At 31.9% G+C, this 14,437-nt stretch overlaps 1 protein-coding gene across 1 annotated transcript; it reads right to left on the bottom strand.

Annotated features, from left to right (window-relative positions):
- Window positions 1-1,800: 1,800 nt before the first annotated feature.
- Window positions 1,801-14,054, bottom strand: LOC130969142 (protein MICRORCHIDIA 1-like). Its single transcript, XM_057894749.1, has 18 exons — window positions 13,689-14,054; window positions 13,369-13,443; window positions 11,854-11,888; window positions 11,525-11,603; window positions 11,337-11,426; window positions 10,780-10,855; window positions 9,713-9,791; window positions 9,482-9,610; window positions 8,318-8,416; window positions 7,531-7,641; window positions 7,280-7,429; window positions 5,657-5,749; window positions 5,254-5,305; window positions 5,046-5,157; window positions 4,130-4,364; window positions 3,316-3,407; window positions 2,640-2,682; window positions 1,801-2,548 (listed from the first exon to the last, which is right to left on the bottom strand). The coding sequence occupies exons 1-18, from the start codon at window positions 13,960-13,962 to the stop codon at window positions 2,456-2,458; spliced, it is 1,917 nt and encodes a 638-aa protein (XP_057750732.1). The 5' UTR covers window positions 13,963-14,054; the 3' UTR covers window positions 1,801-2,455.
- Window positions 14,055-14,437: the final 383 nt, after the last annotated feature.

The raw sequence follows: 14,437 nt of genomic DNA on the forward strand, positions 1-14,437 counted from the left end.
TGGTTTCGCAAAATGTATAATTTATGCAATTTTGAGATAAGAAAGGAAATGCTATACATATACTTATGAGTATTATATGTTACATATTGTTATATGGAGAACAAATATAATCATTTTAGCTCAATATTTAGTTAGTAATAATTTGAATCTAATATTAATTAGAGTTTACACAAATAAATTAACACAATTTATATTTATATTTATTAAAATTTATACACATAATCAATAAAATTTATTTGTTAAAAATAATTTGATATTTATACTGATTAAATACTGACCAAAATTACTAAAAACTAGTCCTAAATTTGTTGTATATGATATATTAGAATCCGGTGTAAATAAACCAAATAGTTAATTAGGTACGTACTTTCAAATAGCCTCTTGTACAAATCAAGTAATGCGATTGTAAAAGGATAATATGTGTTTATGACAACTAAAAATGGATTAAGAAAAAATAGTTGAAAATGATTTTTTTTTAATAGAATATTATGTAAGTTAAATATTTATAAAGGTGAGATATATTTTGCATAATTATTTTTTTATTATTTTATTTTTTGTTAGGTGGATTGGACAACTCCAATTCTAAGTACCTCAAATGAATTGGGCAACGTCCAAATCTTAAGTACAAATAACATACACACACTCTTCACATACTTATTAATTTTTTTTTTCTCAGTTGAAGTTGATAAGAGTGGAACCCGAAATCTTTAAGATGGAAAAGAGACGGAATACCGTGTGAGTTAAAGCTCATTAGCAATTATTTTAAAAAAGCACTAACGATAACCCTGTCTTAGAAAATGACTACGAAATCTAAAGTTATGATCAGCGTGGGCCTGTATTTGGTGTTTTCAGATAATTTTGAACTGCAAGTTATGGACTTGTGGCCATGAGACATGTCAGGTTCAAATCGCTATCGTGACTGCCAATTGCTGACCTCTTTTCAATGAAAAGCATACAGGTATGAGACATCATCATCAAACCACCCCCTTTTTAGACTCATTTCATTCGGCGGCTTAACCAACTCAAATAACAAGCCTAAACTGTAATTTTTTTTATTTTAACTCTCTAACGTTTACCAAACATTTTACTTTTATTCTTTAAATTTCATTCTTAAGGTTGAAAAATTCCAATTGTACACCTAAAAGTTTCCAATCTTATCATTGTTTAGAAGTAAAATTAAAACTTTTCACTTATATTAAGAGTTGATTTGACTGTTCCTCCATTTCATAGTTCCATTTCGGATCCTTCATCCTCTACACTCTTATTCTTCCTTGAGAATAGATCATTTTTTTTTCCTCCCAATTGTTATTATAAAATATAATCTCTCATTATATATTCCTTAAATAGGACAAAAAAAATATATTGAAAAAAATATTAAATATTAAAATATCACACTCGACAAAACTATTGAAAAGAAAAAAAATATTTGAGGATCCATTCACCCCTTCCCTCCCTCCCTCCCTCTTTCCCTCTCACCGAGTCAATAGATATGTTCATAAAAAAAACCAAGGTAGTTTTTCTAATATAAATGTTGCGGATTCAAACCGTTTTTATAATAAAGGGCTAAATTTGTTTTTGATTTTTATATAATCATTTTCAAATTATATTATTTTTGGATTGAATTTGTCATCTATTTAGAGCTTTTGAAAGTGATTGATCTTAGTAGATATTACAAAACCAATATTGTGTTGGTGGAGAATATTAAATCCCACATTGTGTAAAATTAAAAGCGTGATAGTCATTATAAATGTAAAACAACCCTTATTTTTTGAGCTAATTTTTGAGATAAATTAAACCCACTATTAGAGCATCCAGTGATAGTCTTTATAAATACGAGGCAATTCTTATCTCTTGAACTAGCTAAGTGAGCCCCACTTAATTTTTTATAGAGAAAGAGCAATAGTCTAAGAGCAAATTTGACATTTGATTTGCATGTGTTTTTTTATTGTAGTGTCTCATCAAAACAAGTTAAAAAGTATATGTACTCTTATGTTCATATCTTTAATATCTATATCACTACGTCTCAAAATACACACTAACCAAGTAACCAAACACAACTGACAGTCCTACATAGTTCTGTGTAAGTATGGATTTCTCTTATCACCTGTTATATGGGCCTTATAATGACTGGAAAGCTTAGGCAATGCACAACATGGTGGGGCCGCTGTGACTTGGTTAGTAAGTTAAAAGTTTTGTACACTTAATATTACTCTAACCAAATGTTTATATACAAAACAGTGCTTCAAATTTAAAAGTGTGTTCTGCAAAATGATTGATCACCAAGATTCGGTTTTGATAACAAGATTCCCAATAACTAGAAATCATGTATCCTGGACCAATTAGATTCTAGTATACTCTAAACTAGTAACAAGAAGCCTTGCCTTTGTAACATTGGCGCGTGGTTCACAAAATGTTCCCTTTCTTGGCGCAAACATAATGCGTCAACATGTAACTATCACGCTCTATGGTTCCTCTTAGCATCTAAGAGTGAAGAAAGTTCAGCGGACTTGCTTTGGATTTCTTTCAACTCCGCCTCCAAGACTTCTACCTATTTTACGTCAGCAAAACAACACAATCAAATATAAATATGCAATAACTATTTGAACCATAATAATCAAACTTTGTTATCTAGCTTTTACCGTCTCGATCAACTCTATCTCCTTCATCTTGTACTCCTCAAACCTGTAGATAGAGAGTTTATTGAGGACTCAATTCAATGATGGAAACTTAAAATAACAAACTGCACACACACACACACACATATATGTGTGATGGAGTCTATGGTTATAGTGTCTATGATGCCTATACATGTGTTATTTAAATTAATGTCACTTTTTCTACATTTTGATAATGCTTTTTCTTTAATCTTTTAAATTAAAAAGCATTTAAATAGTAAAAAAAATGTTGCTTTAATTTCAGTAACACTTTTTAAGACACCAAAGCCACAATAGCATGCACTATATATATATAACAGAATTCATTTATTTTACGTATTTCATTAAATTGCGGATAAAAATATCATCTGTCTCTTGTCTTTCTATTTCTGTCTCAGAACCCAAGTGTAACTTCAGGGTGGTCATTATAATCAACCAAATTGTTAGATCAAAATCACTATCATCTTAGGCTTGCATGCTGAACTTCATAAAGTAAAAAATTACTATCTAACGCATTACTACCAGAGAAAGAAGTTGTTCTAATTTTTCACATTTGAATAATCAAGTAAAAGTGTACAACCAGACAATAGCTATAGCAGGGATTAAAATGGAAAAAAAAAATATTGGTTTGTATCCATAAACAATTTGAAATGATATTTACCTCATGAAAAGCTCTATGTTCTCTTCACAGATTTTATCAATAGAAATGGATCCCGCAGTTACGACAGACGTTGATATCTTATCAGACGTACCCTGTTAAAAGAAACAATACATGATCTTGATCCATAAAAACTCACATGCTTATGCACGGAAAATAAAAAACATAACCTGCTCAGAAGATTCATACAACACTATTTTTGTTGGTTTGGTTGAAAGAAAGTCAACATTTTACATAGGCATTCCTAAGCCTAGAAAAGGGCGACGGTTTCTTTTTTTCAAGTAGTATGCAACCACTATCAACCAATTCAAATAAGGCTTGGTTCTGGGGACTTATGAAATTTGTTTTCTTCTATTATCTTGAGAAATTATTATATATTCCCGTCATGACAAAATTATACTCATTCCATTTAGAACATGACATCTCAGCTACATCTCATGGTAGATGTACAACTCACTTCCTTTATCCAACCTCGGATTTTATGTTTAAATTAAAAGGCAAAAGATCCAACTATAAATCGTGGTTGCAATGCTAATTTGAATGAAATGAACACAATCTCACATAACAATCCAAGAACATTTAATAATTCTCCTTCTCATAACTTTGTACCCAGTTACAAGATCTACAAAGAAAACACAAGCATAGAAACAACTATGGACATGCTCCAACTTTCTAACAGATTTTTTTGGTTAAGATTCACACCAATCAAATTATTATTTCTTCCGAGTTAGGTTCATATAGAAGCCAATACTGCATGTTACCCTATATCAGATAAAAGACTGACACACTGCTTTTGCAAACTACATCAGCTACTTACATGTTGCCCCTGATTCAATGGCCGCATGCCGTTTGCTGGAAGATTCACAATTGAGTAATCTGAACTTGGATTTTCTCCATGGCCAACTGCAAAATTAATTTCCTCTTCATCATCAAGCAATTCAATCTGAGGATAAGTTGACCGTCGAGCAGACTTTTGAATTTGGCGTTCCTTTTGCACACTTTGTGACTTGAAATTTAGTGGCTGATATCCAACCAAGTGACAGCAAGCTTTCCTGTCTAGTCCGAAACGAATTTCACCAAATGAATATCAACATCATAATATGAGAGGAGTACATTATTTAAATAAAAAAAATTTCGATCCTAATATATGGATATTCTAGAAAAGACTTATCAAAAACCTCTTATGAACATTTACAATATCATCTATTAACAGCATACTAGTCTATATTTTTTGGAGACCTAATTGTCTTGCATACAAAATTCTTAGGAACTGATTTGTCCAACGTTCACATTAAAAATTTGACTGAAAGCAATTAAGAGACCAATCTGTCTGACAGGAGTAATTTTCAAAGTCTTCTAGAGAATAAAAACTTGTTGAAAACAGAAATGTTCAATCTAAAATTCGTTGAGGACCAATTTGGACGTTTACTCCTTTTTTCCCCCTTATGGACTTATAAGTCCATCACAAAATTCCTCAAGGAGTAGCTAAAACGCGTAGCTTCTTATAAAAATCAGTTTTCAGCATTTTTCAGGTTAATTAATTAATTAATTAATTAATTAATTAATTAATAAAAGCAAAACCACTTCTTTGAAAATCAGAAACAAAAATGCACACTAAAAATGACCGAGTCAGGTTCAATGTTTCCTCTTCCCTTCCTTAGCTACATATGTACTATAAGTTTAATTATTGTTATATAAAATTAAAATAAAATATTTATTATACAGTCACAAACCAGTAATCCATTGTCATTTGTTTCAGCCTGGCCTCCATCCTTATGAAAAGCAATGATCTCTCAAAATCCTGCTTGTCGTGTGCTGGTTCCATAAAATTGGCTTCAAGAACCCCTACATATTACAATATGTCAGTAAACTAGAAAACATGGAAATATTGAAGTAAATGCAGACACAGAGGGCTCAACAGTTTTAAGAACAGGAAAATACCAACAACACCCATCCCTTTTGATGAACCATCTGGTACTACTTTCCAGAAGGGCTGCATGCTCACAAAAAGGTTAGTCACGAGACCATCAGAATTATAAATAAATAGCAAACAAATTGCTACTTAAGTCATACTTATGATAACAAACAATGTAAAGTTCTGACGTTCTGCCATTTGTCTTCACCAAAATTTAAAAATCAAGTATCAGTTGAAAGACTTAAAAAGTTAAGGTAAAAATTGAGTTTGTAGTTGAATTCATTTGTAGCTTTCAAGTTGAACATTCAACATTTCATTTCTTTGATTATAAAAGACGATACTTTCCAAAGGTCAAAAGAAAAGAAATGAAGAGTTTTCCCAAATGAGAGAAGATATAAAATCGAGTTGAAAACATAACCAGAAAAATACCTTAATTAGGCGATTTTTGTGGTACACATTAAATCCAGACACGTTAAGATTAGGAGCTTCCTTGACAAATCCAATGGTCGTATTTACAGTAACCTTAAAAGAATATGAAAGAGATTAGTTTCAAATTGCAATGGGAAAGAAAAGGAGGAAAGAGAAACAAGAAACCCTTAAATTATTAGAAACAAAAAGTAAGAAACAAACCACACCAAGTGCAAGTGGAGGTCACATATTCATAAAGAATATAATATACATCCATCACAATCAAGGCTCATCTAGATTATTTTCTCCAAATAGATCCTTTCTTAAAAGATATTTACTTTAACAAAGCAAACTTTATAGTACATTTGGATATAATTTATAAATTTTCTCAATGTCCTGGATATATTTATTCAACATATTTAAGACTAGGAAGTGGCACATGCTTTCTGCCGATAAAAAAGTCCAAATAGGAAATCAACAAAAGAAAAAATGAGAATGATGAGTTGTGGAGCCAGAGAAAAGCTTTGAGAAGAGCATGGGTTTACATAACATAAAATAAGATGGAGTACAAGGAATGTAAGTTTGGTACTTAGAAGTGAATCAAGAATAATACACCACAAGTCATGAGATTTGAGTATCTATCTTATTTCCAGTGTCTTAAACGACCCAGATATTATTTGAGAAAAACAGAGTACCACCATAGGTTAAGGGAATAAGGGTATATTTGCAATGTTTTTGGGAATACACATTGGGCAGGAATTACAACATTAGATAGAGTTGAGGTAGTACAAATTATTTAGAAAACAGTGGATCTTGCCTTAGATGTTATGAACAGGTTTGAAGAACACTTTTAGAGACCCACTTCAATAGAGTAGATCAGCTGGAAGGTAGTCCTACAACTATAGGTTAAGGTAAATCTAACAAAACTAGAGGGCATTATGAGCAAATTACTTAAAGAAATTTAAATAAAATGGTCTAAAGATAGATATGATTCATGATAGATGTTGTGATACTAATTTATAATAAGATAATGTTAAAATATCTTCATTTATCCTTAAACTCCCTTTTTATTTTACAAGTATCTTTTATTAAAAGATGAAATTTATGGCTTCTCAAAGAAATCTTTCAGTTCTTTTCTAGTAATTTCACTTTAAAAATTTACCTAGCATGTCAATACAGATTAAAAGTACATTTCTTATTTAAACAAATATTTGTACTAAAATAATGGCACCCAAATAAACAAATAGTACATAATAATACATAGGACTAGAATACCGGTAAGTATAATGAACACAGGATTTATAAAGGGTATTTTTAATCTAATAGTTGGAAATCAAAATCCCAAGTACTCAGCATTCAATACACTATATATTTGCTTTGGAAATCCTTTAAACACAATATTATTGGGAGGACTCCTGTAATGAGCCACTTATTCTGGATTTATATGAAATGAATGCTTCAATTTATCAATGAACAAATTTATGAAAACATGATGAATATCAACAAGTTATGTCATGCAGGCTTTCAGTTTATATTTTATCAACGAAATGATATTTCATGAAGTGTATCAATTTTCAAGGTAGTGCTACATGAAATTCCTTTTTATGGAATTCAAAATCTGAACTCCCATATCATGGGCCTCACCTCCTTTGCTGCTGCGGCTAGCTTGGGCTTGTACCTAACAATTTCAGAATGCTTTAACTCATCTGCAATGTTAAACTGATTCACAGGTTTTCCCCTTAATATGATTTTGAAGTTGGAAAATTTTCTCAGGTACAACATTGAAACATACACCTGAAACATTTAAAGGGTAAATCAGAATATACATATATACACACACACCCCCTGCAGCAGATAATTAAAATTGTCGAAAAGATTCGGCATATAACAGTTACCCTTAATGAAAAACGGAGGCGGTAAGAAACATGCGACTGAAGTTCAACAACTTTTTTCTTCAATTTTTTCACTGTTCCACCCTGATTAGCCTCATCTCTCAGCATGATATCCTGAACAAAGTTAAAGCAGATCGTGACTGCTGTCATGTTGATGAATGATATCAAAGTAATTAAATATCTAAGGAAACTCCTAGCATGCAGAAGTTCAGATGCACAGACTACCACTGCACTCGTGTCACTGCGACATGAATGCATTGACAACAACATTAAGTTCAGAAGTTATATATTTCCTAGGACTGGGTATGATATTGAAACTCAAATAACCCCAATGATACAAGCTGCAGTTATTTCAAGGAAAAAAGAAAAAGAAAAGGATCCCCCCCCCCCTCTTTTTATTTCACTCTTTCTATTGCAGCTCCATCAACTTCTTAGTCAGAATTACCACAAATTGGAAAACTTCATTGATTTTTTCACTTTTGTTAAATATTATTCTTATAAAAATGAGGCCTTGTCCTCCTGAACCTTTGATATTTCATCCTTTGTCAATTGCGAGAAAACTGTTTTATCAAAAATTCAATAAATAAATTCGTTGGCAGCCTCCCTTCTCTTTTTCTCAATTTCTCTAAAGTAAAGATACATTTCAAGACATGCTAACAAAGATATATTTGTATATTTTTCTGCTAACACTAACAGTAAAGAGTAGATTAAGTCCCCCACTCCCCCCTCCCCCTCCAAAAGAAAGGGAAAAAAGAACAAATTTAATATATCAAAAAGATGCACAACATACCTCAGCATCGTCATCAAAACTCAGTTCATATATCCCTTCATCATTCAACCACAAATTATATATTATGATTTTGGTTCCATGAGATCCTATATCATCAAACTGAGAAGTAATATAAATAAACTTATCAGTAAAAGGAGGCACAAAACTTGACAACTTTATCAAATGTAGAACAAAGTGTATAAATATGACTGACAAATTAAACTTAATGCACAAATCATCTGCTGCTAGAAGCGCAAGTGTTTTAGTGAGAAACTGAGAAGTCGTATCAGCATCATAGAAAAACTAAAACGTTATTAGACCCAACCACAGTAAGCAACTAACTGGTTTTTCTCTTCCTTTTCAATATACACACACAAACGAAAAAATAAATAATTTAAATTTAAAAAAGAAAACAGCAGCAAACTAACTTTTTCTAAGTGTCCAAAAAATATCATCGCACACGTAATCAGTAGTCACGTATCAAAATGAAATTCCTTGGCTAGCATACAGAATCAAGTGAAGGACGTTTTGGAAAGGTTGCATATGGCCTGTATTAAGAAGGTAAAATCTTGTGGCAACAAGCAAACAAAGCTACAACTGTTGTATATGGTTGGACTATGAGTCAGTTTGGATTGGCATTTGAAAAAATACTTATTTTTTACAATTTTTTTAAAAAGATATTTTTTTAATAGATAAAAGCTATTTCACATTTGGATAGGCTTTTAAAAAAAATTTCAAGTATTAAAAACGTCTTTTGCTTCTGTTTTTTTCTAAAGCAAGGTATTGTTAACTTTTAGAAAAAGCAAATAATTTGCCTTTTTTTAAAAGATGTATCCAAAGAGGTTTAAAATTGAACAAAAGTACTTCAATTTGAAAAAAAAAATACTTTTTTTCCCCAAAAAAGCCAATCCAAACCAACACATAACTAGTATCTTTAAGCCAGTCTCTTTGGCACAAAAGTTTATTTGCAACAAGATCCTGGCTTGGCTCTCACTGGAGTGCATATTTTTTGCACAAACTGCTCCATATTACATGTTTCTCAGGCATTGTCCCTTTCCAAGATCAGCTACTAAAGTATTACCAAAAAAGAAAATAAAAATAAAAGATAACTTATCCAGAAAAACCAGAGTCTTCATTCGACAAAGCTTCAACAAATATACACTTATACAGTAGAATGATACAAACCTGAAGCATGAGCTCCTCCTTTGATGTGAAGGGAGACCAATCAAGAATTGTTTGCAAGTTAGCTGACCAATCATCATGTGAGCTATAAATAATTGGCTCAGCCCAGTTGCCAGATATATCAAAATCTATCTAAAAGGAGGAAAAAAAACGAAACAAACCATAAAAATATAAAATAAAAAAAATGAAAATTTTCAGTACTTAATATTTGAACATTTGAAAAGAAAGTATCACCATTGGAACAATCACATCATCTTGCCCAGTTATCCGCAAAAAGGTATAAGATAGGAGACCCACACTTTGTGTGGCCCGGCTGAAAGACAAAATATAGGAAATGCAAAACAATAAACTCTTATCAACAACTATTAGGTCCAAACCAAAGAACATTAAGATCTCGTTACACCAGCATAATAAAACTAACACGAGTTTTGCAGAGAACTGAAATAGTTCATGAACATAATTCATACCCTATAAATCTATATGTGTGCACACTGCACCTGCACCCAATTATCAGTAACTATGAACCCGAGAAAATTCTATTACTAGATGACATCTTATTGCAATAAAATGGAAAAACAAGAAACAAATAAGTTTAATGAGATGAGAATGAAACATTGTAGTGCAGCAGAGACACTACAAGGAACTGAGGAAGATAAAAGAAAATGTACAGTATAATAACGACTCTTATGAAACAAGAAGAGTATAACACCCATTAAGAAGATGACAAAAAAAGTTGGTGTGTTAAGGAAAGGAGACAATAAACAAAGTTTACAACATTAAAATTAAGTGTCTATAAGACGAAATATAGTTCACAGAAGTGGTAGGGGGAGAGTTATTCTCTTCAGTCCTCACAATACTTGTTTTTCAAGTTCCTAGCTTGTTGCAAACAATTTAAACACCAAGCCTAAACCATTATGTCTCAATTTGAGGTGGTACAGTTCAAAGATGACTGAGGCTGTTTATTTACAGTGACAACAGATATCTTTTCAGTGATAAACAAATGTATGAACTAAAATTTCTTACCCACCAGTTTCCTAAGACCTAACTACACTAGTGTTCATGCTTTTTGTTTGTATGTGTGCTTTCTCCCTTATGTTTGTGATGCTTGTGTCAATTTTATTTTCTCAAAATATCATTTTGTTTTATTGTTCTTGACATGGTATAGACTGACAATGTTTCATACGACTACATGCTAAACAAGAGAATAAGCTGAATGTCATGGAGATAAAGATGCTAAGATAGATGAGTAGGCACAAGATTAGATAGGACTAAAAATGAGTGAATTTGAGAAAGGAAGGTACCCTGAATGTTTTGCACGACTAAAAACGATAACATCGGCACCCAGTCTCATAGTACTAGTCTTGAATCCATTGCCATCTACAACAACACAAGATGTAACTTATTTTATAAAGAACTAAGGTTTCAACATAAGATACTTCCATAATGTAAAACAATGAGTAAATACTAAGGCAAAAAAAAATAAAAAATAAAAAAGATAAGAAACTTAATAGCACAACTATATTGTGTTATAGAATCACTATATATATCATTCATTTTTCCTTTGCCTTCCTGAAACAAAGGAAAGCTCATTCCATGACACCAAGATGTCTAAGCCTGCATATTGGACTAAAGAAATTAGAGAAGTCGGAAGGAACAAAATAACCATGTAAGGATATAGCTATTTAACATCGTCAGTTAGATCAACAGCAACATGCATCATTATAATTATAAGCTAGAAACATATATCAAGAACATGCATCCTTTTAAGCTAGAATCATATACAAAAGAAAATATTAAGGTAATCAAGACTTTACAAGGTATATCCGGAACATATATACAAAAAAGGGAAGATCATTACATTGTCCAATTGTTGTTTTTGACTTCTTTGAGGAATATCCCAAGCTCATGCATTTCCGTATTGCTTCAGGATCCATTCCACCACCATCATCTGCAAAGGAAACATGAGCTCCGGTTTTTTTTTTTTTTTCAGCATAGCCAACAAAAAGGACTACAACAGTAAAAATTACGCTTGTTTAAATAGCTTACCTATAAAAGATAATGCTGGCGAATTATCCTTCATGATATCAATCTTATCAATCTTTACAAAGGTTGCACCATTTTGAATCTAGAAGTACAAAGGAAATTCAGAAACTATTCATGTCATTTCTACAAAAGCAACAGTGTCAAAATAGCTTATTCAGAAGCTCCAACAAAATGGCAACTAAAAACATTTTCTCTACTTAAAGTAAGCAACAACAATAAACTGTGTTATGAAACTGGTAATAGAGGTGCAGAAGCCATGAAATACACAGTATAATAAGAATTAAAGGAAATTATGCAACTGTTAAAATTATGTTATAAAACTTAAATCATACCTCATCAACGGCATTATCCACCAGTTCAGCAATTGCTGCCAACAAAGAAAAGCACACATGAATAGAAGTGTAATTTATGATAAACAAGAAGTCTACAATTAACTATCAAACGCATAACACGAAGAATTCTTCACTTCATGCTGAAAAAGAAAGGGGTAAAAAATTAACAGATTCCAAAACATTCTTCTTGCTATCCAAAGGCAACTTGAAATCTCATCATTTTCTTTTCGCTCTTCCTCTCATTAGAGGGTAAGTCTTGGCACGATGATAAGGTTCAAATTCTATAAATAAGTCTTTGGATGACAGCTCAACATTTTCATTTTGGAAAAATCCAGTCTTAGAAACAATCTGGGACAACAATCTAAAACGTGACATCATGGCATTCAGAAAGAAGGTTTTCAAGATACTGCTATTACATTGTTCACATTTCATAAAGTCTAAAGAGCATAAGTTGCTATGCAGCTTAACCTGACTCAAGCAACCAAATTCTCAAGTGGTTACAACCAGAACTGCTTCTAGCAAACATATTTTCACATATTTGCCTAAATTTTATAAAATAACTAATAATAATCATCATAATAATAACAATAATAATAATTTTTCAGCCATTTTGAAAAAGCTAAGCATTGTAGCTATTGATTCAAATAAGTTTTCAGCTTTTTCTCAACAATATAAAAAATCAAATTGTAAAAATGTTTTTCAAATAATCAGAACTAAACGGATTTATTTTTCCACCATTTGTTACAACACTACATTTTAAATTTTGCTCGAGAAAGACTAGCTTGAGGCTATGGATGGCCCCAAGGACATCTGTTAAAGAATTAAAAAATGGTAAGTTATCATAGAAAAAAAAATTATGAAACTTTAACAACTTATTTATTTTTCTTAGCATTAGTGCCCTAACACTAATACTGAAATAAAAATTGGAGAAACTATCACAAGTAAAGTGTTTTATGCGTCTTGGTGTATCATATAAGATAATGGAGAAATTGAAGAGGATGTTAAACATAAGGTTCAAGCATGTCAGTCAAAATGACCGAGTGCATCTGGTTTTTATACTTGAGAGAAAAGTACCTTCAAAACTTAAGTAAAGTTTATGGCACTGTCATTAAACCAGCTATTTTATACATAACAGAGTATTGGACGATAAAGGGGGAAGATGACATAAGTTAACTGTGGCAGAGACAAGGATGCTAAGATGGATGAGCGGCCAATTGTCGAAAAGATGGTAGAATCTTGTCTGATTTGGACATATGGGAAAAAGATCGACATAGCATAAGTTAATTAGGGTGGTGGATGAGATGGAAGGTAGACTAGCGGAATGTGTAAACAATATAGACATGATCACGATAGTACTCAATGACATCATTTGATTCATGTAATTGACCCTACTTAGTGGATAAGGCTTTATTATTGTTGTTGTAGTGCCCTAACACAAATGTTAGCAAACCCTAGTAATAAAAAACGAGAAAGTGTATGCATAAGATGAAAACAAGTGATTCAAAGAAAGCACACCCCCAAAAGCCCACTTATGCGAAGTTGCGTTGGAATGCAGAAACTTGGGATGAACTCGAGCATGCTCCAGGTGACCTGCAATTAGGGCAAAATCAGTGACAGACCTAATGTGAACTTAAAACAAAGACCAAAATACATAAATAAATAAAAGAAGAAGAAGAACAAGAACAATATATAAAATGAATAGTAACAAGCAAAAGAAAACAATTCAAAAGAAAAAAAAATAGAAAGGAGTGTAAACTGCAGTTTTGGAACGTTAAAATGGTGGTTTGAATAAAATGAGAGGGAAATTAAGATGCTTAAGGGTTGCGGGTTTGTGCCTTCAAAGGGTGCTGGCTTCGAAGAGGGACCAACGACGTAGTCCCCGGCCTTCCAGAAGCTTCGAAAACGAATGGTTTCTCCTTCGTAGGCTGACAGCGCTGAATTTGACGCGCCAGTTTTCTGCCGCTGAGACTGGGCTTGTGCCGGTGAAGACTTCCTGGCTGAACCGCCATTGGATGGGGGGCGTGCGGCCGAGGCCACAGCATCTTCGTAGTCGCTTGCGACTTCGACGACGGGGAGGTCGATTTTATCTGAGTTGCGAGTGAGAGACATGGCTGTGGAAATTGGAAGAGTGTGAACTACTCAACTCCGAAACGAGGACCCTGACTCCCTCGAGAATTTTGGACACAAAATTGGGAACAAATCTTTTCAATTTTTTTTAACAATCGAAAAAATAAAGTGGCATCTTAGTTTTATAAATAAGATAAAAATAAATATAAAAGAAAATAATAAAAGGTTAAGAGTGTATTTGGAAGAGCGTCTAAAAAAAATATTTTTTGGGTTATTTTTTTAAGAGATTTTATGAAAAAGTAAAAGTAATTTTATGTTTGGATATCTCATATAAAAAAATTTTTTTATTTATCAATTATGTTTGAGTATAATAATATAAAAATACTTTTTATTTATTTATTACATAAAAAACATATTTTTTAAAAAAAAGATCTTTTAAAAAACATGTAAATTACAGCTTCTCAAAAAAAATTATTTTTTATTTTTTTAATACTTTTATTTTTACTATTAGAAATTT

The sequence above is a fragment of the Arachis stenosperma genome, chromosome 1 (genome assembly GCF_014773155.1).
Source record: "Arachis stenosperma cultivar V10309 chromosome 1, arast.V10309.gnm1.PFL2, whole genome shotgun sequence".
Lineage (NCBI taxonomy): Eukaryota > Viridiplantae > Streptophyta > Magnoliopsida > Fabales > Fabaceae > Arachis > Arachis stenosperma.